Source organism: Lepidochelys kempii, chromosome 19 (genome assembly GCF_965140265.1).
Source record: "Lepidochelys kempii isolate rLepKem1 chromosome 19, rLepKem1.hap2, whole genome shotgun sequence".
In the NCBI taxonomy this organism is placed as follows: Eukaryota; Metazoa; Chordata; order Testudines; family Cheloniidae; genus Lepidochelys; species Lepidochelys kempii.
In genome coordinates this window covers 20,034,844-20,060,392 of record NC_133274.1, presented here as the reverse complement: position 1 = coordinate 20,060,392, position 25,549 = coordinate 20,034,844, and the positions used below count along the sequence as shown (strand labels likewise).

Here is a 25,549-nt window from a genome sequence, read left to right as displayed (position 1 = left end):
CCCAACGCCTGCTGGCCTAAGAGATACAGTGGCAGTGGTGCCATGAACCCACCGGCTACTGACCTCTGATGTACAGCAGCAGTGGTGCCATGAACCCACCACCTGCTAGCCTGGGAGATGCCCTGGGAGTGGTACTGTGAAGCCACCGCCTGCTAGCCTCCGAGAGACAGCGGCAGTGGTGATATGAACCCACTGCTTACTGGCCTAAGATATACTTTGGCAGTGGAACCCACTGACTGCTGGACTGTGAGAGACAGCAACACAGTGGTGCCATGAACACACCGCATGCTGGCCTATGAGATACTTTGGCAGTGGTGCCATGAAGTCACCGCCTGCTGGCACTAGAGATACTTTGGCAGTGCTACTATGAACCCACAGCCTGCTGGACTGTGACAGACAGCGGCAGTGGTGATATGAACCCATGGCCGATTGGCATTTGATAAACAGTAACAGTAGTGACCTAAACCCACCGCCTGCTGGCCTACGATATGCTTTGGCAGTGGCACCATGAACCCACCGCTGCTGGCCTGTGATATACTGAAGCAGTGGTGCCATAACCCATCGCTTGTGGGCCTAAGAAATACTTTGGAAGTGGTGCCAGGAACCCATCTTCTACTGGCATCTGAGATACAGCGGTACTGGTGCCATGAACACACTGCTTACTGGCCTCTGACATACAGCTGCAGTGGTGGCATGAACCCAACACCTGCTGGCCTAAGATACTTTGGCAGTGGTATCATGAATCCACTGTGTCCTGGCCTGTGAGATACATTGGCAGCGCTGTCACGAACACACCGCCTGCCGGCCTGTGAGATACTGTGGCAGCGGTGCCATGAACCCACCGCCTGCTGGACTGTGAGAGACAGCAGCAGTGATGCCATCAACCCACCACCTGCTGGCCTAAGAGATATTTTGGCAGCGTTGCCATGAACCCACCTCGTGCTGTCCTCTGAGATACAGCAGCTGTGGTGCCTGAACAAACCGCATGCTGGCCTAGGAGATCCTCTAGCAGTGGTACCATGAACTCACAGCCTTGCTGGACTGAGAGAGACAGCAGCAGCGGTGCCATGAAATCATCTCCTGCTGGCCTTTGAGATACAGTGGTAGTGGTGCCACGAACCTGATGCCTGCTAGCCTGAGAGACGGGAGTAGTAGTGCTATGACACCACCAACTGCTTGCCTCCAAGATACAGCAGCAGAGCTGCTATGAACCCACCACATGGTGTCCTAAGAGATACTTTGAGAGTGATCCCATGGAGATACCAGGAGATACAGCGGCAGTGGCGCCATGAACAAACCGCATGCTGGCCTAAGAGATAGTTTGGCAGTGGTGCCATGAACCCCCTACCTGCTGGCCTAAGAGATAGAGGGGCAGTGGTGCCATGAACCCCCTACCTGCTGGCCTAAGAGATAGAGGGGCAGTGGTACTATGAACCCACTGGCCGCTGGACTCTGAGATACAGCAGCAGTGGTGCTCTGAACCCACTGCTTGCTGACCTGTGAGATACAGCGGCAGTATTGCTGTGAACTCACCACGTGCTGTTCTCCGAGATACAGAGGAAGTGATCCCATAAACCCATCTCCTGCTGGCCTCTCACATAGAGCTGCGGTGGTGCCATGAACCCAACACCTGCTATCCTAAGAGATACTTTGGCAGTGCTACCATGAACCCACGACCCGCTGGACTGTGAGAGACAGCAGGAGTAGTGCCATGAACGCACTGCCTGCTGGCCTCTGAGATACTTTGGCAGTGCTGCCCTGAACCTACCACTGCTGGCCTGTGAGATACAATGGCAGTGGTGCCATGAATGCATGGCCTGCTGGTGCTTGAGATACAGTGGTAGTGGTGCCATCAACCTACTGCCTGCTGGACTGTGAGAGATAGCAGCAGCGGTGCCATGAACCCATTGCCTGCTGGCCTTTGAGATACAGCAGTAGTAGCATGATGAGCCTACCGCATGCTGACCTAAGAGATATTTTGGGATGAGTCCACGCTGTGCTGTCCTTTGAGATACAGCAGCAGTAGCACCATGATCCCACTGCATTATGGCCTAAGAGATACTTCAGCAGTGCTGCCCTGAACCTACCACTGCTGGTCTGAGAGATACAGTGGTAGACCTGTCATGAGCCCCCCAGCTGCTGGCCTAGGAGATACTTTGGCATGGTTCCATGTACCCACGGCCTGCTAGCATGTAAGAAACAGCAGCAGTGGTGTCATGCACCCACTGCCTGCTGGACTGTGAGAGAAAGCAACAGTGCCACCATGAACCAAACGCTTGCTGGCCTAAGAGATACAGCAGCAATGGTGCCATGAAGCCACCGCCTGCTGGCCTAAATGACCGGGAACCCACCCCCTGCTGGATTCTGATATACAGAGGCAAAGGTACCATGAGCCCGCCGCCTGGTAGCCTCTGAGATACAGTAGTAGTAGTGCTATGAGCCCAGTCAGTGCTTGCCTGAGATACAGCAGCAGACGTGCTGTGAACCCAGCACAGGGTGGGCTAAGAGATACTTTGGACCCACTGCTTGCTGTCCTCTCTGATACAGCGGCAGTGGTGCCATGAATCCCCCGCCTGCCAGACTAGGAAATACTCTTGCAGTGATAGCATGAACCATAGCCTGTTGGCCTTTGAGATACAGTAGTAGTGGTACTATGTGCCCACTGCCTGTCCTCCTCCGAGATACAGCGGCAGTGGTGCCATGAACACATTACCATCTAACCTCTGAGATACAGTGCAATGAGTAAATGAATCTAGAGAGGGAGTGGTATCATGAACCTACCATTTGCTGGCCTCTGCGTTACAGCAGTAATGGCAGTATGAACCCATCTCCTGCTGGTGTAAGAGAATTTGGCAGTGGTGCCATGAACACACCGCATACTGGCTGCTGAGATACAGCAGAATTGGCTCTCAGGACCTTTTGCTGGCGGACCACCTATGTCCATACCTTCCAGGCTTATGTGACACACAAGCATTGGCAAGGGTGTTGGAAGAATTATTATAGTGGGGTGCTGAGAGCCACTGAACCAAACTGTAAAGCCTGCATATAATGGAACCCACTTCCAGTCAGGGGGCGGTGCAGCACGCCGCACACCCCTAATGCCAGCACCTATGGGCACTGGCACCCAGGCTCCATCCCTAGCTTGCCTCGCAGAAGGGAAGGGTTTGGGGGGAGGCGGGGTACAAAGATAACCAGGGCGACCACTCCTCGCCCGCTTCCCCGGGCCTCACTGGTCGCAGCGCGTGACTCCTCCCGTCCACATGTTCATGAGCCGCGCCGCGCGCCCCCGCGGCGGTTGGGGGGGTCTCTAGCGGCACAGCCTAGCAGGACGGTTGAAAGCGGGGCCAACAGACGTGTTAACAATATGGCGCTGCCTTAGAACGTCACCTATTTAAACGTTTTTCTGTTTTGCCTCATTCCTTGATCACGTGGTTTCGTGAACGCTTGGCTTTGCCAGTCACGTGTGAGTCATGTGACTCCGTTCCATGCCGGTGAGGTCATCAGGTTGCTCCTGATCACGTGATCGCTGCCTACGCGCGGTGGGGACGAGTGCAGATGGCGGACGCAGAGGCTGAGGCGTCTCCGCGCCCCGATATGGAGCGGCTAGTGGTCGCGCTTCGCGCCCGTCTCTGGCAGTTGCAGGCGGAGCTGCGCGAACAGGAGGTTTCGGAGTCTTCGTCTCGGACTTACTGCCGGGGGTTCTGCCAGGTGGGAGCCGGGCCTGGCGGGAGCCGCGGGGCCCGGGGGTCCCGCACGGAGCACCGCGGGCGGGGGCTGTGGTCCCTCGTAGAGCGGGGCAGCTTTTGCCTTAGGCCGCGCAGCGCTTGTGCGTGCGGAACCCTTCTCGCGTTGGGAGCCCGGCAGCTCAGAGGGGTTGTGTTGGGAAAGCCTATCGCTGCCAGCGCTGCAGCGCAGAGGCATCAGTCCGGGCGAGTTAAACGTTTAGAAATAGCCTTTTCTGACATAGCCATTTGTGTTGGTGAGTGTAACCTTGCCTCCCAGCCCGCTGTAGAGGAGAACTGTTATTTGGAGTTTCTTCTAATTCTAATGTATGAGCTACTTTGCATTTAAAGTGTTGAATTTGCGCACACAATTGATCAGTAATGTTTGTGCGTACTGTGAGTTTGTATTTTTGTCCTCGAATGGGTGCCCCAGAATGAAAGCTTTGTTTTAAGAAAAATTGTTTCGCTCTCCCCTTGTCAGCATTAAGGTATACATGTGGCAGCGTTGTCTTAATTAATAGTTCTGAGGAAGTTTTAAATCTCAAATTGACAATCTAAATGTCAACGTTGTTAGCAATTTCGGTGCTCATTTCAGGAGAAACGTCCAGTTAATGTTTTACCTGTAATAGCTAACTGCATCTGTGGGTACAGAATTCTCTAGCTGTTACTTTGAGTATTAATGCAGTTGTGTTTCTGGTACAATTTGCATCATATTGAAAATGTAAGGATCCAGTAAGATGTTTTTGATATCAAAGAAATTACATGAATTTGTTTTTTTTGTTTTGTTTTTTTGTAGTCAATATAAGTTAAATTATTTATTTAAAGGACATTGCTACAGAATTACTAGCTTGGCATCAATTTGCTAGAGCGCACCCAGGCAACTTGAAGCAGAATAAATCCATTTTGCTGTGCATTATTGCATTGTCATCAAACCATAGGCAACTTTTGATCTCTGAACTTGACATGACAAATAGTTTGGAGATGGCCATGTGGATTTTGGAAGGTTCTTAGATCAGAAGATCAAAGGTACAATTTCTGTGTTCGGTATTGTTAGGGGGCATATTCCTTCACCCACTTACTTCCCTGGTCCTTCTCGCATGAACAGAGAGCAACAATACCGGAAGTCCAAAGTGCAAACAATTCGATGTTTATTGGGGTGAACTTCCAGCAAGCATGATTCCAGTTTCCTTAGTGTCCCCCTTCCCAGCTCTGACACCACAGAGCCTTACACCTGTGTCCCTGTTCCCATTCCTGCCCTTAGCCAAACATGACTCCAATTTCCCCACCCCCATTCCCTGTTCCCATTTCCCCCACCCACTTCCTGATTGACTGCAGACTATATAGTAAAACTTGAGTTCTGCTTAGATATACCTTAACCAATCATTTTCCTGAAATTTAACTAACCAATCCTAACATTGTAACATGATTATGTAACCAATTATATCCCACCACCTTAATTAGCTTACACCCAGCAAAATGAATTATACACCAGACAGGAACAATCACAGAACCAGACCGAGATTATACAGACAAACAATAGCAAAGTGGGAACTATAATGACAAAACAATACAGAAGCGAGGATTTCACATCCCAGCTATTGATAAGTGAGTTCTTGCCAGACAGGATGCTATCAAACTAGGTTTCCTTTTACATCTTCTAGGCACTTCCCTTTCTCTGGAGGTGAAGGGCACTATCGGGACAGGATTGTATTCCTAACAGCCCAGTAGCATCTTATTTCAATGTGACTAGCTTATGGCTGCCTCTGTTGCTTAGCCAAAGGCCTTAGCCTAAGAACAGGGCCTCAGACTGTCACAGTAAGAGAAGGACTTTACACTGGCAGACAGTGATTTTGATTCTCTCTTTTATACTTCTAGAACTAGCCAAGTGATAAGAATACACCTAAATTCTTAGAGTATAGGCCTTTACAGACAGGCCTGAATATCTATATCCTAACAAGTATCAGTTCAAATTTTGTATTACACCTGTTGTAATCGACAATGGTTAGGGAAAGAATGAGTCAGAACAATTCTCTAACCACTTTAGAAATAACAAATACCTATCTACTTTCTCACTATGCATTCCAGAATAATGTTATATTATAGAGGTGCAGTTACTTGATAAAATATATAGATTCAAAGATTTTTAAGGTCAGCAAGAACTATTGTGTTGACCTTTTCTGACTTCCTGCATAATGTGGGCCATAGAATTTCTCCTAGTAATTTCTTTAGCAAATCCATAACTTCATTTTGAAAGATACAGGGGAGGTCTACACTATAAAGTTACTTTGCTATAACTACATCACTCAGAGGTGTGAAAAATAAATGTGCCTGAACGACATAGTTATACTGACTTAAGCGCTGGTGTGGACAGCACTGTGTCGTTGTGAGAGCATCTTCTGCCAACATAGCTGTCCCTTCTCATGGGGTGGATTAACTATGCCAGTGGGAGAGCTCTCTCCCTTCAGCATAAAAGCGCTACAGTGGCATTGGTGCAGCTACATCGATGCAGTGTTTTAAGTGTAGACTTGCCCACAGTCTCAGTTTAAAGATTTCAAGTGGAAAATCTACCACATCTCTAGGTGAATTGTTCCAATGGTCAGTTACCCTCAGAGTTAAACTTGTACATTATTTCTAGTCCAAATTTGTTTATATTCAACTCTTAGTTTTTGGGTCTTGTTCTTTAATTGGTCTTCTCCCCACATGTCAGTATTTCTGTGGCTGGATCCGAGCTGTGCCTGCAGTCTCTTCTCCCCACAGACTGAGGAGATCCAACACCTACTGAGTAGTCCAGATGGGTGTGTGTCTGCAGTGTGTAGCCAGTATGGTCAGCTGGGCAATTGCTAGGTGTGCTCTCCAAGCTGGGCAAACGGGAAATAGGATTTCAAAAATTCACTGGGCTTTAAAGGGGAGGGGTGTGTACCTGGCCATTTAGCAGTGGAGTTCAAAACAGTGACCAGAGCAGTCAAGGTGGGGCGTTGTGAGACACCTCCTGGAGTCCGCTAAAGTCCACCTAAATAACACAGTATCTGCACTATATTGCATCAACCTAACTACGTTGACCTACACACTATGCCTCTCATTGAGGTTGAGTAAAGTTGGCATAGTGGATGAGTTATGTCAGCGGGAGTGAAATTTTAGTGTAGGAACTTAGGTCGAAGTAAGCTGCCTTGCACCCAATGAACTCTAGGTTTCAACTTGGCTGTATTTAGGCTTTGCACATTTTTTTTTTATAATTTCAGTGGGTAATATCAATGTTTAAGTATTTTTTTTAGATTTTTATGAATTTGAATTTTCACAGTTGTGGCAGATTGTCAGACAACTATTTAATGACAGTAGATGTTGAGATTCAAAAAGTTAAAGCTTTATAACCGGTAAAAGACAAATTATCAACATCACATGTCAAAATATACAAAGTAAATAACCTTAAATCAAACTCTTAAGTAGCATTTTTCTTTCTTTGCTTATCTGTACATTTTTAATTGTGTGTATTGTGACATCGATGTTTAGCAATAAATATTTACTCGCTTTAAAAAAACCAACCCTCTAATTGTGCTAGGCCTAGCTGTGTTGCATCGCTCATGCACACGGGACTGAGCTATGGGTGTATGATTCCCCTTTTAGAAGTACTGCTTAACAGTGGCATCACTTTGGGTTCTATGATGATTCTCTGTCAGTGACTTCGTATCCATTTTGTGAAGGTGTTGAAATGTTTATACTATCTAATGGTATTGTAACCTTGCTCTGTAATTTAAAGTATTTTATTTTGTTTGTGAATTCTCACTAGCAATGAAGATCCTGCTGTGTTACACTTGTATATCCGTGTTGAGGTCCAATGAGTTGCACAGATGAAGATGAGGGCAGAATTTGCCCCTCTAACTGGATCTTAGTTAACAGTTCTTCTAATTCATGAGTCACTATAGAATCCAGTTCACTCTGAAGTAGAACTTCTACCACACTAACAGGATTAAAATTAGTAAAAGTAATTCAGTGCTTATTTTTAATACTTTTTATCTTAGGAGACTGCATATGGAGAACTTCTGTTGAGCAAAAAGTTGCCATTTTCCCAGTCACTTTTTACAGTGGAGTTTTGTCTTTTCCATGATTTTTTTACGGTGTAGTCTTAACATTACTATAGTGTGTATATTTTTGCATTTAGATGTAAAATTTCATATGAAAATTATAATAATAAAACTTGTTTTCTTTCAGACATTATTACAATATGCTGGAAACCGGGGTGCATCGGAACATATTTTGCCTTTTTTGGAAGTGTATCGAATCTCCATCCAAAGCTTTGCTAATGCACGACCATACTTGACTACGGAATGTGAAGATGTCCTTCTGGTACTTGGCAGGCTAGTACTGTAAGTTTAATTTGGTGTACCAATCTCTTAAAATGAGTACAATAGAATCTCATCACTTTGCAGATTACCAAATTTTGCAAATCTGTGAGTGAGCAATAAACAAAAAAATGTTCTTGTACTTAAATTTTAATTTGATAACTGTAGTTCTAATTATGCTCAATGTATTAGTGAATGTATTTCAGTATATTTTGCTAAATTAAGTATCTTCTATTCCCCCTCAAGGCCAGCTGCAGTCCCCCCAACCTCCTCCAGCACAGACACTCTCACTCCTTACCCTCCTAGAGCCCAGCTGCAGGGTTCCACCTGACCCAGACACTCTCACCCCCTTTTCACTATTTCTTGTTGGTAGTGATTTTCACTTCCTGTCTGTTGTGATGCTATCACTAACATGAGGCTCTGATCTGAGGGGAGTTCATGTCTGTATTCTTTCCCAGGTTTGCAAAAGAATGCTTGCATATAGCTGTTGCTGCAGCAACAAACCTGCAACTGTTGAAAATAGAGAAAGGGGAATGCTTGAGCGTGTCTGATGTGGCTACTGAGCTCACTCGAGACTGTTACAAACACACAAGGGATAGGAAAAGCCTTCTAATTTTTGTTTACAAAGAAATTTAAATACTACATACATTTAAAAGGAGACTTTCTACCTTTACAAACCCCCAAACTGACTATGACTTCACTGTATGAAGTGGAGTGCAGTTATTGAATAGCATAACATATTTTGAACTTTTCTTTATGAAAAGAACTAAAAAAAAATCATGCTTAGGCAGAGACCAAGTCCAGGAAATGTCAGCCAGACCTGAAGAAGAGCTCTATGTAAGCTCCAAAGCTTGTCTCTTTCACTAACAGAGTTTGGTCCAATAAAAATATATTACCTCACCCATCTTGTCTTTCTAGCCCAAAAGAAGAAAGTTTGGGCAGGTTCTGAGCGCTTCGTAAAACATAAGAATAGCCATACTGGGTCAGACCAATGGTCCATCTAGTCCAGTATGCTGACTTCTGACAGTAGCCAGTGCCAGATGCTTCAGAGGGAATGAACAGAATAGAGCAATTAACCACTAAACCATCCCATCATCCAGACCTAGCTTCGGCAGCTTGAAGTTTAGGAACACCCAGGGCATGGATTTGTGTCCCTGACCATGTTGGCTAATAGCAATTGTTGGATTATCTAATTATTTTTTTGAACCCAGTTGTACTTCTAGCCTTCACAACATCTGCTGGCAATGAATTTTAGAGGTTGACTGTGTGTTCTGTGAAGAAGTGCTTATACTGAGCCTTTATACTGGAAATATTCAGGCAATCTTAATTGTAGCTGTTGCTTTGCACAGGAGCCCAGGTCTTCTTTCAGCAACTTCGTTTGCCCTGTGGCCACTTGAGCTCACTTCATATGGTAAAAACTACATTAGGCTCCTGATATTTTCTCATTAGAAAATGAGAACTGAAAGTAATTGCTGTGTCAGTCTGCTGCTGAAAGTATAGCCAGGGTTGTAGGTGGAAGGAGAATGAGTCTAAATAGTCCAGGTAGCCTTAAAAATTGTATGGGGAGCTGGTAGCAGTTGCTATATTTAGGTTCTCTAACACTTTCCATTATAAAATATTCTTGAAAGTTTTTTGAGAAGGTGTCAACACCTCAGTTGTACACAACTGGTCTTTGAAATAATGCAGAAATAAATCCTTGGGGCTAGAGATGTGCTTTTTGCATGTCCTGTGAAAGTTTGTTCAGGTATGGCTGAGTTACAGGTCTTGTCTGTATGACCACCTAATTCTTGGTAAATAGGGGTATAAATCTACGTCATGTTAGCTTCACATGCACTAAGTGTCTGTGTAGACCCTGCTGCCACAAACTAAGAATTCTGTAGTGTGCTTAGATCAAAGCATCCTATGGAACTTTTACTGTGTAGTAGCAGGACCTACATGGATGCTTAGTGTCCGGGAGGCTAGTGTGGGGTAGATTTACACCCCAGCTTGCTTGCAAGCTAAGCATTCATATAGCCCATACATTTTGAGGCTAGAATGGACCACTGTGATCCTCTAGTCTGACCTTTATAACGTAGGCCCTAGATCTTCACTGAAGTAACTCCTGTTAGAATTAGAGCATATCTTTTTGAAAAACGAATCTTTATTGAAAGATTTCTAATAATTGAGAATCCACCGCAACCACTGGTAAGTTGTTCCAAAGGTTAATTACCCTCACTGTTAAAAATGTACATCTTATTTCATCTGAATTTGTCTACTGTCAACTTTTAGCCATTGGATCTTATTCAGTCTAGGGGTGTAATGTCGTAAAATCTCATTTTATGGGCAAGTTAATGAATGAAAGGTAAGTGGGGATGTCATATGATTCACAAAAATCTACATAATCGTAATTTCAGTGGTGTCACCCTCTGCCGCATGGCAGAGGGGACATGCTCACTGATCCCCTGATCCCCTTCTCACGAGCTCCATGTCTTGCAGTTGGTGGAAATTTTGATAACCCATTTCCGACAACATTGTACTGAGTTTGGTATAATTTGAAAGCCCTTTGTCCCACGAAAACAATGATACCAAACATGACAAACGTAGAACAGTTAGGTAGATATAAGTTCTAGGAAATTTAATACCAGTATACCTTGCTTACATTAGAAAAAAACAAAACAAAAAAACACATTGATCTTGGCTAATCCTACGGAATTTGTCCGTGGCATGTAGTACTGAAAACACTTATTCATCAAAGTCATAATTAGTGTCATTGCCATGTAGGTCACCACTGCTAGACACACAGTCACACTGATCCTCATCCATGCTGCACTTGTACTCTCTGTACAAGGCAGGCTGCTGGCCAGACATTTGCAGGGTAGTGAGCATCTGGTCTTTGTACAAAAGCATTTGATTAGCTGAAGGATTGATTTGGGACCACGTGATATTTCACACATAACTGGTGTGATAAGTCCATCCCCCAAAACCCATTCATGCCTTATAGGGGAGGATAGTTTTGGATGTGCTTAATCATCCCTGATGTGTTCTGTTGATTGATAATTTCCCTTTCAATGGCAAGTATAAATTCACTCTATGTTGGCATATTTTTTCAGTTGTCTGCTTCTTGAAAAACATCCACCAGCGTAGCTCTGCAAGTGTTGTAATGTTGGTCTTCACATTTTAAACTTTGCATATGAATGTCTCCAGTGCATTTATGACCTCATCAGTGACTGTCTCGGCTTTTTCCAAGCATCTTCAGAGTGAGGAGGACTCTTCGGAGGCTGAATCAAATGGCTTCCAGTAAGATAATTTGATCTTTCCAGTCAGCCTTACAGTAACGTAACATCCTGAAGGGGCGTGGAAACCTGGCAGTATGGTTGCTTTTATCGGGCCAAGTGATGGGACCAAACTGTGAGGGATTTACAGTGATTCTGTTCCTCAGAATCAGGCAGAAAAATGGAATCTTGTGGAAGGCATTTTTGGCATCTCTCAGAGAGCACTAGAACATCTGTCTTGTGCAAAAATCCAGCGTTAGCACCTCCCTGTTACGTTGGTAGCATGCAAGATAATTTTAGTGTCAGCCTTCTCAGTGGAACTAAGAAGAAACTCCACTGAACAGTGTGAGGCAGCAGCTTCATTATGCCATGCAATGATGAAATTCTTTGAGCAATTCACTTGTTGGAGCATTTTTCTTGAAAGGTAGTACACCTCTACCCCGATACAACGCTGTCCTCGGGACAAAAAATCTTACCGCGTTATAGGTGAAACCATGTTATATTGAACTTGCTTTGATCCACTGGAGCACGCAGTCCTGCTCCCCCGGAGCGCTGCTTTACCTAGTTATATCCGAATTTGTGTTATATCGGGTCACGTTATATTGGGGTAGAGGTGTATGTGGTTAATTCGTATTTGTGCATGCGTTTTAGATGCATTAAGCATAGTTTCAACACAGGAGAAGCTACATTAGAAAGAACGTTGCAAGGAAAGTAAAGTTAAGTAGGTGCCTTGACCCAAAAGACACCCATGCATATGACGTGTATTACATCAAGTGCTACACCCAGACTGTATAGAACCAAAAGGTAAAAGCAAAAGAAAAATACCAATTTTACAACTGTAAACTGTGCAAATCAGTTGGAGTTCATAAATTGCCTTGAAGATGGGACAGCAACATGGTGGCAATGGCCAATGCAGAAGCCAAGTACAGAAAAATATCTGTTTTGAACTGGATTGAGCAGGAACAAATGCTCAACAGAGAGGCTCTGAAAGCACCTATTGAAGATGAACTGTAGGATGTGGTTTTAAGCAATCCTATTCTTAGAAACAAATCACAGTGCATATACTTAAAAGCTGCAAAAGATATGACACTATCAAAAGTGGAAGAAAGCACCAATGTCAACAGTAATATGACTGTTTGAAGCTGCAAAGTTTTTATGGAAAAGTATTTTGTCCTGCAGTATGTGGATGCCAAACCTGAAACAATAATAGCACATGACCTGTACCACTTCTTCAAGTAGTGCATCCGTGGTTGCAGTGACTTCAGCACTAGGAATTATGATAAGCAAGTGGAAAATCTGCTTCAGAACTTACTAAAGTTTGATTTGTATATTTTCACATATAGTGTTGACAGTTTGAGTTTCAGTGGTTATGAAGCTTTAACTTTTTAAAGCTGTGCCTGTCATTAAATAATTGTCTGACAAGCCATAATTTCCTGCAACTGAAAATGTAAATAGATAAAAATCTAAAAATATGCTTAGAAATAAGATAAATCTTCCCATCTCTCTCTTAGAAGGGAGCTCCTCAGATACCTTTTTTCCACCACTGAAGACACCATTAGGTTCTCCCATCTCCTTGTTCTGTTCTTCAGATGTTGTCATTGGTCATATCTCCAATAATTTCTTTATCTGATCCAAGATTGGATTGGGTCAGAGCTACGGAAGTCTATTAGCTGCTTTAATCAAGACTTTTGTGCCTCAGAACGCAGTCTAAAGTTATCTCACCCCACAGGAAATGACACATTGCCAGAGTTCAGTAGCTGGCAGGATTGGCATATGCCGCATTTGGTGGCTTGGCTATATTGGTCTTCGCCTAGTCACCCTTTCCATAGAGAGCATTTTTCCATCCTAGTGCCTGATATACTACTAGAGGAGGAAGAAGAGCCTGTGACTCAAATTGATTATGTACAACAGATCAAGAAATAGAAGGGAAATGTTCCACTGATGAAAGTGTTGGTGTGGCAAGATAGTGGAGTCTCTTACAACCTTATAAAAGAGTCTTCTGGTCCCATGTTCAGGTTACACAAACAATTTTATTTGCTGTCTTCCTCGTCTTTTATTATGGCTAGAGGAGAAAATATTAACAGCAACAAGTCATCTTCACAGTCTCAGCGAGTGTGTTCAAACCTCAAACGAAGATAAAGCATCCTTTGATTATGCTCTCTTTGTCAAATGTTAGGCCACAGGTTTGACAGAAAAATCAAGAGCTGCAAGCCAATTCATGAATTACCTACTACCTGACCTTCTTTTTGACCCTGTCTCATTTCTACTATGAATGGATGCCTATCACTTTAGGCAAGTGGATTTTAGAGATAAAGGAAGGGTATACCTGTAACAGATGGGACCCCCCACCCCACTGTCTGGGATGCCACCTGATGTGCTGGGATTTCACTGAGCCTGCCTGCTCCACTAGCCTGGATTCCCTCTCCCTGTTTTGCTGAATCAGGCCTCTGGCAGCACACACATGGAGATATTATTCAGAGTAGCAGCCGTGTTAGTCTGTATCCGCAAAAAGAACAGGAGTACTTGTGGCACCTTAGAGATTAACAAATTTATTTGAGCATAAGCTTTCGTGGGCTACAGCCCACTTCATCGGATGCATGCAATGGAAAATACAGAAGGACGATTTTATATACACAGAGAGCATGGAACAATGGGTGTTACCATACACACTGTAACGAGAGTGATCACTTAAGGTGAGCTATTACCAGCAGGAGGGGGGGGGGGGAGACAAAACAACCTTTTGTAGTGATGATCAAGATGGGCCATTTCCAGCAGTTGACAGGAATGTGTAAGGAACAGTAGGGGGGAAAATAAACACGGGGAAATAATTTTACTTTGTGTAATGACACATCCACTCCCAGTCTTTATTCAAGCCTAATTTCATGGTGTCCAGTTTGCAAATTAATTCCAATTCAGCAGTCTCTCATTGAAGTCTGTTTCTGAAGTTTGTTTTGTTTTGTTTTTTTTTGTTTTTTGTTTTTTGCAATATTGCGACGTTTTGGTCTGTAATAGAGTGACCAGAGAGATTGAAGTGTTCTCCGACTGGTTTTTGGATGTTATAATTCTTGATGTCTGATTTGTGTCCAATTATTCTTTTACGTAGAGACTGTCTGTCTGGTTTGGCCAATGTACATCGCAGAGGGGCATTGCTGGCACATGATGGCATATATCACATTGGTAGATGTGCAGGTGAACGAGCCTCTGATAGTGTGGCTGATGTGATTAGGCCCTATGATGATGTTCCCTAAATAGACACGTGGACAGAGTTGGCAACGGGCTTTGTTGCAAGGATAGGTTCCTGGGTTAGTGTTTTTGTTGTGTGGTGTGTGTGTGGTTGCTGGTGAGTATTTGCTTCAGGTTGGGGGCCTCTCTGTAAGCAAGGACTGGCCTGTCTCCCAAGATCTGTGAGAGTGATGGGTCGTCCTTCAGGAAAGGTTGTAGATCCTTGCTTATGCGCTGGAGAGATTTTAGCTGGGGGCTGAAGGTGACGACTAGTGGTGTTCTGTTACTTTCTTTGTTGGGCCTGTCCTGTAGTAGGTGACTTCTGGGTACTCTTCTGGCTCTGTCAATCCGTTTCTTCACTTCAGCAGGTGGGTATTGTAGTTGTAAGAATGCTTGATAGAGACCTTGTAGGCGTTTGTCTCTGTCTGAGGGGTTGGAGCAAATGCGGTTGTATCGTAGAGCTTGGCTGTAGACAATGGATTGTGTGGTGTGGTCTGAATGAAAGCTGGAGGCATGTAGGGTAAGTATAGCCGTCAGTAGGTTTCCCGTATAGGGTGGTGGTTATGTGACCATCGCTTATTAGCACCGTAGTGTCCAGGAAGTGGTCCAGGCTGAGGTTGATGGTGGGATGGAAATTGTTGAAATCATGGTGGAATTCCTCAAGGGCTTTTTTTCCATACGTCCAGATGATAAAGATGTCATCAGTGTAGCGCAAGTAGAGTAGGGGCATTAGGGGACGAGAGCTGAGGAAGCGTTGTTCTATGTCAGCCATAAAAATGTTGGCATACTATGGGGCCATGCGGGTACCCATAGCAGTGCCGCTGATTTGAAGGTATACATTGTCTCCAAATGTGAAATAGTTATGGGTGAGGACAAAGTCACAAAGTTCAGCCACCAGGTTTGCTGTGACATTATCGGGGATACTGTTCCTGACAGCTTGTAGTCCATCTTTGTGTGGAATGTTGGTGTAGAGAGCTTCCACATCCGTTGTGGCTAGGATGGTGTTTTCAGGAAGATCACCGATGGATTGTAGTTTCCTCAGGAAGTCAGTGGTGTCTCGAAGATAGCTGGGAGTGCTGGTAGCGTAGACAGGCCAGGCCAGTCCTTGCTTACAGACAGCACCCCAACCTGAAGCAAATACTCACCAGCAACCACACACCACACAACAGAACCACTAACCCAGGAACCTATCCTTGCAACAAAGCCCGTTGCCGACTGAGCCCACATATTTATTCTGGGGACACCATCATAGGCCCTAATCACATCAGCCACACTATCAGAGACTCGTTCACCTGCACATCTATCAGTGTGATATATGCCGTCATGTGCCAGCAATGCCCCTCTGCCATGTACATTGGTCAAACTGGACAGTCTCTATGTAAAAGAATAAATGGACACAAATCAGACATCGAGAATTATAACATTCAAAAACCAGTTGGAGAACACTTCAATCTCTTTGGTCACTCGATTACAGACCTAAAAGTTTCAATTCTTCAACAAAAAAACTTCAGAAACAGACTCCAACGAGAGACTGCTGAATTGGAATTAATTTGCAAACTGGACACCATGAAATTAGGCTTGAATAAAGACTGGGAGTGGATGTGTCATTACACAAAGTAAAACTATTTCCTCATGTTTATCTCCCCCCCCCCCCCCCCCCCCACTGTTCCTCAGGCGTTCTTGTTAACTGCTGGAAATGGCCCACCTTGATTATCCCTACAAAAGGTTTTTTCCCCCCCTCTCTCCTGCTGGTAATAGCTCATCTTAAGTGATCACTCTCGTTACAGTGTGTATGGTAACACCCATTGTTTCATGTTCTCTATGTATATAAATCTCCCCACTGTATTTTCCACTGAATGCATCCGATGAAGTGAGCTGTAGCTCACGAAAGCTTATGCTCAGATAAATTTGTTACTCTCTAAGGTGCAACAAGTACTCCTTTTCTTTTTGCGAATACAGACTAACACAGCTGCTACTCTGAAACCTGTCTTTAGAACCTACAAGTCCTCTTAATCCTACTTCTTGTTCAGCCAATCGCTAAGAAAAACAAGTTCATTTACATTTACGGGAGATAATGCTGCCCACTTCTTAATTACAGTGTCACCTGAAAGTGAGAACAGGCATTTGCATGGCACTTTTGTAGCTGGCATTGCAAGATATTTACATGCCAGATATGCTAAACATTCGTATGCCCCTTTGTGCTTCGGCCACCATTCTGGAGGATGTGCTTCCATGCTGAGGACGCTCATTTAAAAAAAAAAAATGTTAATTAAATTTGTGACTCAGCTCTTTGGGGGAGAATGGTATGTCTCCTATTCTTTTTTTACCTTCATTCTGCCATGTATTTCATGTTATAGCAGTCTCAGATGACGACCCAGCATGTTGTTCGTTTTAAGAACGCTTTCACTACCGATTTTGACAAAACGCAAAGCAGGTACCAATGTGTGATAAAGTTTCTTGACACCTTAATGCCTGCTTCTTGGAGCAGCTAATCCTGGAACCCATAAGAGGAAAGACCATTCTTGATTTAATCCTAAGTGGAGCACAGGATCTGGTCCAGGAGATGAATATAGCTGGACTGCTTGGTAATAGTGTCCATAATATAATTAAATTTAACATTCCTATGGCAGGGAAATCACCACAGCAGCATTTAATTTCAGAAAGAGGGACTACGTAAAAATGAGGAAGTTAGTTAAACAGAAATTAAAAGGTACAGTACCAAAAGTGAAATCCTTGCAAGCTGCATGGAAACTTTTAAAAATACACCATAATAGAGGCTCACCTTAAATGTGTACCCCAAATTAAAAAACATAGTAAGAGAACCAAAAAAAGTGCGACCGTGGCTAAACAACAAAGTAAAAGAAGCAGTGAGAAACCAAAAGGCATCCTTTAAAAAGTGGAAATTAAATCCTTGTGAAGAAAATAGAAAGGAGCATAAACTCTGGCAAGTGATGTATAAAAACATAATTAGAAAGGCCAAAAAAGAATTTGAAGAACAGCTAGCCAAAGACTCGAAAAGTAATAGCAATTTTTTTTTAAGTACATCAGAAGCGGGAAGTCTGCTAAAAAACAAGTGGTGCCACTGGACAATCCAGATGCTAAAGGAGCACTCAAGGACGATAAGGCCATTGCAGAGAAACTAAATGAATTCTTTGCATTGGTCTTCACGACTGAGGATGTGAGGGAGATTCCCAACCTGAGCCATTCTTTTTAGGTGACAAATCTGAGGAAGTGTCCCAGATTGAGGTGTCATTTAGAGGAGGTTTTGGAACAAACTGATAAACTAAACAGTAATAAGTCACCAGGACCAGATATGATGACCCAAGAGTACTGAAGGAACTCAGTAATTCGGCAATTTCACATTTAACTGTAGTTTGTAACCTATCATTCAAATCCACTTCTGTACCAAATGACTAGAGGATAGCTAATGTGATGCCAATTTTTAAAAATGGAGCCAGAGGTGATCCCTGGTTGAAACTAGAGTAAAGAACAAAATTGTCAGACACATAGATGAACATAATTTGTTGGGGAAGAGTCAACTTGGTTTTTGTAAAGGGAAATCATGCCTCATCGATCCACTAGAATTTTTTTGAGGGGTTCAACAAGCATGTGGACAAGGGGAATCCAGTGAATATAGTGTACTTAAATTTTCAGACAGCCTCTAGCAAGGTCCCTCACCAAAGCAAAGTAAGCTGTCATAGGATAAGAGGGAATATCCTCTCATGGATTGGTAACTGGCTAAAAGATAGGAAACAAAGGTTAGGGATAAATGGTCAGTTTTCAGAATGGAGAGAGGTAAAAAGTGGTGTCCCCCAGGGGTCTGTACTGCAACCAGTCCTATTCAACATATTCATAAATGATTTGGAAAAAGGAGTAAACAGTGAGGTGGCAAAATTTGCAGACGATACAAAACTACTCAAGATAGTTAAGTTCCAGGCAGACTGTGAGGAACTACAAAAGGATCTCTCAAAACTGGGTGACTGGGCAACGGAATGGCAGATGAAATTCAGTGTTGATAAATGCAAAGTAATGCACATTGGAAAACATAATTCCAACTATACATATAAAATGATGGGGTCTAAAATAGCTGTTACCACTCAAGAAAGGGATCTTGGAGTCATTATGGATAATTCTCTGAAGACATCCACTCAATGTGCAGCAGCAGTAAGAAAAGCTAAAGGAATGTTGGGAATAATTAAGAAAGAGAGAGATAATAAAACAGAAAATATCATATTGCCTCTATATAAATCTATGGTATGCCCACATCTTGAATACTGTGTGCTGATGTGGTTGCCCAATCTCAAAAAAGATATGTTGGCATTGGAAAAGGTTCAGAAAAGGGCTGCAAAAATGATTAGGGGTATGGAATGTCTGCCGTATGAGCAGAGATTAATAAGACTGGGACTTTTAAGCTTGGAAAAAAGACTAAGGGGGGAATATGATAGAATTGTTGTTTACTTCTTCTCATAACACAAGAACTAGGGGCCACCAAATGAAATTAATAGGCAGCAGGTTTAAAACAAACAAAAGGAAGTATTTTTTCACACACTGCACAGTCAACCTGTGGAACTCCTTGCCAGAGGATGTTGTGAAGGCCAAGACTATAACAGGGTTCAAAAAAGAACTAGATAAGTTCATGGAGGCTATTAGCCAGGATGGGCAGGGATGGTGTGTCTAGCCTCTGTTTACCAGAAGCTGGGAATGGGCAAGAGGGGATGGATCACTTGATAATTACCTATTCTGTTCATTCCCTCTGGGGCATCTGGCGTTGGTCACTGTCGGAAGACAGGATACTGGTCTAGATGGACCTTTGGTCTGACTCAGTATGGCTGTTCTTATGTTATAAGCCTCTAAGACCGATACCAAGCAAAAGTAATGGAATGGCTGTTACAAAACTGAAAGATGGTAGCATTGTTACTGTCAATTAACATGATTTAATGGAAAACAGGTCTGTCAGACACACTTGATACCACTTTTTCATGAAATTGTAAATGTGTTGATCTTACTGGGTTTCAGTCAAGCATTGTAGAATACTGCATGACATTCTGATATCAAAATTAATATAACATGTGAAATGTATTGAAAACGGGCTAACATCAATGTAATTGTTAATGGACAGTCATCAGATGCCATTGTTCTAGTGGGGTCCCTCAAAGATTGTATATGTAGACTTTGATAAAGCATTTATCTTAGTACTGCATAATATTCTTACTAAATATCAGCACTATACAAAATCCACATGACACATTAACTGGAATAAAGCTAACTAACAGAACTCAAAATGTAGTTGTTTATGGGGAGTCATCCAGTGCATGTGTCTTGAATAGGGTCCTACAGACTACATAGTATTTTTATATATGTGTTTGGAAATTTGCATATGCTACAAACTGTAGTTGTAAATAAGGTGGACCGGTCAATTATACCGAACTATCTAGGTTGCTAGGTAAGCTGGGCTCAGTCAGTTTTAATAAAGCCAAATGCAAATCTAGGAACAAACAGTACAGATGACACTTGCAGGATGTGGGATTGCATCCTGGAAAGGAACTTAAAGGCCATGGTGAATAACAAACTGAATTCTAGCAACTTGTGCTCTTCTGTCACTGAAATGGCTAATAAATAAGGCTGCGAGTCTGTTACGGAAATCACGGATTCCATGACCTCCATGACTTCTGCAGTGGCCAATGCTGGCTCGGGCTGACTGAGCTGGGCAGCCCCAGGCCAGCAGTAGCAGTTTGAGTGTGTGAGAGGGGGGCTATGGGGCAGGGGTTAGGAGGTCCTAGGTTGAGGGGCCAGGGGGCTCTGCACGCTACCTGCTCCTGCACGCTCTGCCCCTGCAGCTCCCATTGGTTGCAGTTCCCAGTCAATGGGAGGTGCAAAGCCGGTACTTGTGGTGGGAGCAGCGCACAGAGCCCCCTTGCCCGTCCGTTGCCGGGACACGTGGAGCCGGGTAGGGAACTTGCCAGTCCCACCAACCCTTCTCTTCGCCCACCCCCCTCCCTAGCACCAGCGGGGTCTCAGGTCGTCTCCCCCTCCCCGGAGCATCCTCACCCAAGTTTTAGTTAGGGGTGTATATAGTAAAAAGACATGGACAGGTCACAGGCTGTGAATTTTTGTTTACTGCCCGTGACCCGTCCATGACTTTTTTACTAAAAATACCTGTGACTAAAACGTAGCCTTACTAATAAACAACAATGTAGGTAGGGAGATGGTATTGATAAGACCATCACAGGAACTAGACACAGTATTCCAGTAAACACGTAAAGTTGACAAAAGATTCAGAGAAGAGATACAGAAATGATTTGTCTGGAAAAACTATTTTTACACTGACATGCTTAAGAAGCGCAGTCTATTTATCAAAGATTCTTGATCACAGCCTATCCGTACCTACATGGTGAGAAGGTTTCTGATAGCTATTTAACCTGATGGACAAAGGCATTATATGATCCAGTGGCTGGAAGTTCGAGTTAGACCAATTAAACAGGAAACAAGACACAATTTTTTTAACATGAGTAAATAATCATTGGAGCAATTTACCAAGGGGTATGGTGGAATCTCCATCACTGTAAATTAAGAATTGATGTCTTTCTAAAATGTACTAGCTTAACAGAAGTTATGGGCTTGATGCAGGAATCATTTGCTGACTTTTTTTGACTTATGTTATGCAGGTGTTGAGACTGATGATCATTGTGACTCTTTTTTCCCCTAATCTAAGTAGCAGCAGTGAAAAGGAATTTCACTGGGAGTCTGGCCCCTTTTCTGGTCAGTGATGCCAGTGACCTGTATTGCCTTTGTTAGGCAGCTCTAGGATCTGCTGCAGTGTGCACTGAAGGAATTCAGCTACCTTAACTCTCCATGTCCTCAGGGGATTGGGTTGCAGCACTGAGATCTGTTTTGTAGATCCACCAACCTTTGCTTTGGTCTCATTGTCTTGTGCAGCTGAGGATTGATTCTTCAAAGCTGAAATCTGCTCTTCATCCTCTGCTGTCCATGCAGTCAAGATACTACAGGGTCAACTGAACAATGCCCAGAATGGAATTCATGCTAGCTAGGTCTTTTGACATAGCTTTGAGCAAAATATTTTCTTCTGGCCATGTAGCTGAAATTCCTTTGTGTCTTAATTTTCTCAACACACTTTGCCCCAATGTAGATATAGAGGGTCTTACTGCTATCTGTGTAGTTCGAACACCTTTTTAGAGGCTTTGGGTTGGTGATCTTCCTTTTCCAATTAATGGGATGACAGGAAGAGCTGGTGCTGAAGCTGTTTCAGGAGCATGGTCTCCAGCAGCTGCCCATGCTACTGACTGTTCTCCTGATCTTTTGGCACAACTCTGACCCTCTATCAGTTGTCAATAATTATCAATTTGTAAATGATCAATAGCCAAATTGATAACATATTTAACTTTGATTATATTATATTAGTTCAGTAATAACAAACCTTGGATAAATCAGCTTTGATTGGATTTATTGATTAACAGTAAAGACAGCACATGCCAGAGGCATGTAGTTACCAACAGTTGAGGAATACCTTTCCTATAATTCACTGACAGTTTGTGGCTAGACTGCTGATGGTCTTACTTCCCCTGTGAGTTTGGGGCAGTTATACCTTTGTCACCTTTATTAGGTATCATTCTGGTCCTCATCTATTTTCTCTTTTTGGTACACACTTCTTACTTTAGGCTATTTTGAAGGTTCCCTGTGCCATTGCAATTCATTTTATATTTTTCTTTTAGTACATTGCTAAAACATCTCCAACATTTTTGAAAGTTATGCTAAGGGTTACTGTAAGCTCAGTAAAATTCTGTTCTCTGAAGTTAGTTTAATCTTAATTGGAAAGCATCATAGGAGTCTTGTTCCTAGGAAAGCCTTACAAATCTTTCTTGGCCTATATTAAGTGTCAACAAAGCTCTTCCCGTCACCTTCTGTGCACACTCTGACTCCATTCTTTCTGGAGTCTCTTCTTGCAGCAACTCCAGTTAGTGAACTGCCCATGGTTCCCTAAGTTCAGACAAGTTTTCTGCGGTGTAGAGCTGTTCTTGAGGCAGCATCACTCTATTCTTCTTCCTACCTTTGAATGCAGGGGGATGAGGGGGCACTTACCTCAAAAGCAATCAGCTTCCCCAGCTGGCAGTCCACTTGTGGATCTCTGATGGTGAACTGCTGGTTTGAAATGCTGCAGGAGGCTCATCAAACAGGCACTGCCTGTGGAAGGAATTTGTACTTTCTAATGCTAGGGAAAGTATTGGAAGAATCTCGGGGGGGGAGGGCAGGGCAGGTATTTGCCTCCCATGGCTGTAGATTGGAGAGGGGTGGCATCTACACTTGTAGCAGTCCTGTAATACAGGAACTGCTGAGTCATGCTGAGTGGGCTGCCTTGCTTTGTGATTAACAGGAGCTTGGACACAAGGAGAAATCTTGTTTTGTTCTAGAGCAGGGCTGTGTGCTTTAGTATTACCTGCAGCCTGGCTGTGCTCTTGCCTTTTGTCACTGTAAAGACAGGGCCTTGCGCAGCAAACTGCCCCCTGTGCTAAAGACCCAGCTTGTCCACAAGGGAAACCTGTCATGCAGAACTCAGTTGCTGCAGTACTGCTGTAGACAAGAGAACCTTTTCTCCAGACGGTAACCATTTCTGGATGGTCCCACTTACCTCCCTCTGCCACACTCTTGTCTAACTCTACTCCCCTGCATCTTGCCCTACATAGAATGTGTTGGGGCCTTCCTTGTTCTCCATGCAGGTGACCGAATACTACCCACAAGTTGGGAGGAGGAATGACTCTCCTTTGCCCAGACAGTATTTGTGTGAGCATCATGGGCCTTGTAAAGTCAATAATCCACTTATCTGCTGAGACCAGCTCCTCAGAGAATTGCAGAGCCCAGTACACACACATACATGTCAGAGGACACCGAGTGGAAGGGGAGAAGGCTTCTCTGTGAGTCTACATGAAGAATGGTGCAACAGTTAGTTTACGTAATTGGCTGGTGAGCCCATGACTGTGGAACTCCATTATCAGCTCTGGTACAACCTCTTGTAGTTGGTTGTTGGCGCTGTGTGTGTGTTCTTTCAGTATGCTGCCACAGCTATGCGCAGATAGCCGACACAGCAGACCTCGATCAAACTGCCCAATAAAACCACAGAACTGTTTCAGTAGCAAAGGCACCCAACCATGTCTATTGATGATGAAGCACGGTCCTAGTATCCCGTAGACTCGACAGGGCCACTACAACATGTATTCCTGTAACAATGGACCAGCTCAGTAAATGGTGGGACTTTCCATTCCTGCCTCGGCTGGCAAAAGACACTTTCTCTGAGACCCCTATTTATACACCAGTACAGACAAATTACATATTCCCCCTCTGATGTGGTTAGTTACCACCCTTTATCTCGTACACTTGATTCGATCAAAACATCTCTATCCATCACGTTGTCATCCTGATCTTATCTCTGAGAGGTGAGTGTGTTTGTACCATATGGGTATCAGGGTGTTCTGATACCGTCCTTATTGAATGTGTTTACATGAGTGTTCTGTGCCTGGCATGTCTTAAGAATATAAGTGTTTTTTGCAATACCAGCCCTGTTCTTAGCATTTTCTGTGAACTTGTGCACAGGCAGGCCCTGACTTCTGCTCACGCCCTGACTTTTGCTAACTTAGCTTTATATTAGCAGGGCCTGACTACCACTTTAGTTCAGGCCTCTTCTACCAAGCCTCATGTCTCAGGCTCTCTCCTTTGACTACACCTCTTTCAAACCCTAACTCCTTTATCCCCCACAGCTCAGAGTTTTGGGACATCACTGGAGGCTAGAGTATGCTTCTAGACTGTTATGGCAGGAATGGGGAGATGGGCTATCAGCCTCCTAATCTTTCTCACCGCCCAGCAGAAACATGCTTCTTCCAGAGACTTTGTTTTATATTTCATTATACTGTGTGGCAGATTCTCACACAAAGCACTTTAATTAAGTGATATTAAGGCTCATGCTGTATGCTGGTAATTTGACCTTAATTTTGACCTTTAGTGATGTCACAAGGGGGGGATATTAAATCTAATGTGACTCTTAAAAATCAGTTTAATGAAGTCTGGGGTGACAAACTCTAAAATCCCTCAGTCATGGTATGGTTATTTCATGAGGTCACTATAGGACAGAGTTACGGTTGTTTGGATGTCTTAACTGTGCATTTCTTACCTTTAACATAGATTGGATTTCTTATAAATTTAATCTTACTGTGGCAGTTTCCACAGTATGTATCCGATGAAGTGAGCTGTAGCTCACAAAAGCTTATGCTCAGATAAATTGGTTAGTCTCTAAGGTGCCACAAGTGCTCCTTTTCTTTTTGCGAATACAGACTAACACGGCTGTTACTCTGAAACCAATCTTAACTCTGAATTTCCTGGGTTTGTAATACCTGGTTTTGTGATAATTACTACATCCCTGTAACTGGTGTGTTTTTTTTTTTTTTTTTTTTGGTTTTTGTTTTTAACCCTTAAGCTACAACCATGCTGTATCTTAATGTAGTTTCATGTCTGGGAATAAAACTAAGACCTGCCACTTTCTAATGCTGCTACAGCAATGTTTTAGCTATCTTACTTATACAGCTCTTTTGTTACAGGAGTTGTTTTGAACTACTGCTTTCTGTGCCTGAAAGTGAATTGCCATGTGAAGTATGGTTAGGATTCAATCAGTCTATACAGGTAAGTGTATTTCGCTAAGTTGTAACAAGATCCAATGGTTGGAAGATGAAGTAAGCCAAATTCAGACTGCAAATAAACCACAATTTTTTAAGTTAGGATAATTAACTATTGCAACAAATTACTAAAGGTTGTGGTGGAGTCTCCATCACTAGAAACTGTTAAATCAAGGTTGGATGGATTTCTAAAAGATAAGCTCTATTTTAAACAGGAATTAATTCAAGGAAGTCCTGTGGCCTATGTAATACAGAAGGTCAGATTAGAAGATCACAGTAGTCCCTTCTGGCCTTAGAATATATGAATTTGTGTATGTATAACAATAAGTGAGTTTATAGGC

At 43.4% G+C, this 25,549-nt stretch overlaps 1 protein-coding gene across 2 annotated transcripts in view; it reads left to right on the top strand.

Moving 5' to 3' along the window:
• The first annotated feature begins 3,513 nt into the window (after positions 1-3,513).
• The window catches only part of RLF (RLF zinc finger), a 117,177-nt gene continuing 95,141 nt past the window's right edge, over positions 3,514-25,549 (top strand). Inside the window, exons 1-3 of one of the 2 annotated variants that reach the window (XM_073317642.1) lie at positions 3,514-3,708; positions 7,929-8,083; positions 25,134-25,215. In XM_073317642.1, the coding sequence (XP_073173743.1) occupies positions 3,556-3,708; positions 7,929-8,083; positions 25,134-25,215 (390 nt within the window). In that variant the 5' untranslated portion in view covers positions 3,514-3,555. Of the gene's footprint in view, positions 3,709-7,928; positions 8,084-25,133; positions 25,216-25,549 lie in introns of those variants that run through there. The other variant, XM_073317644.1, reaches the window with a different exon arrangement.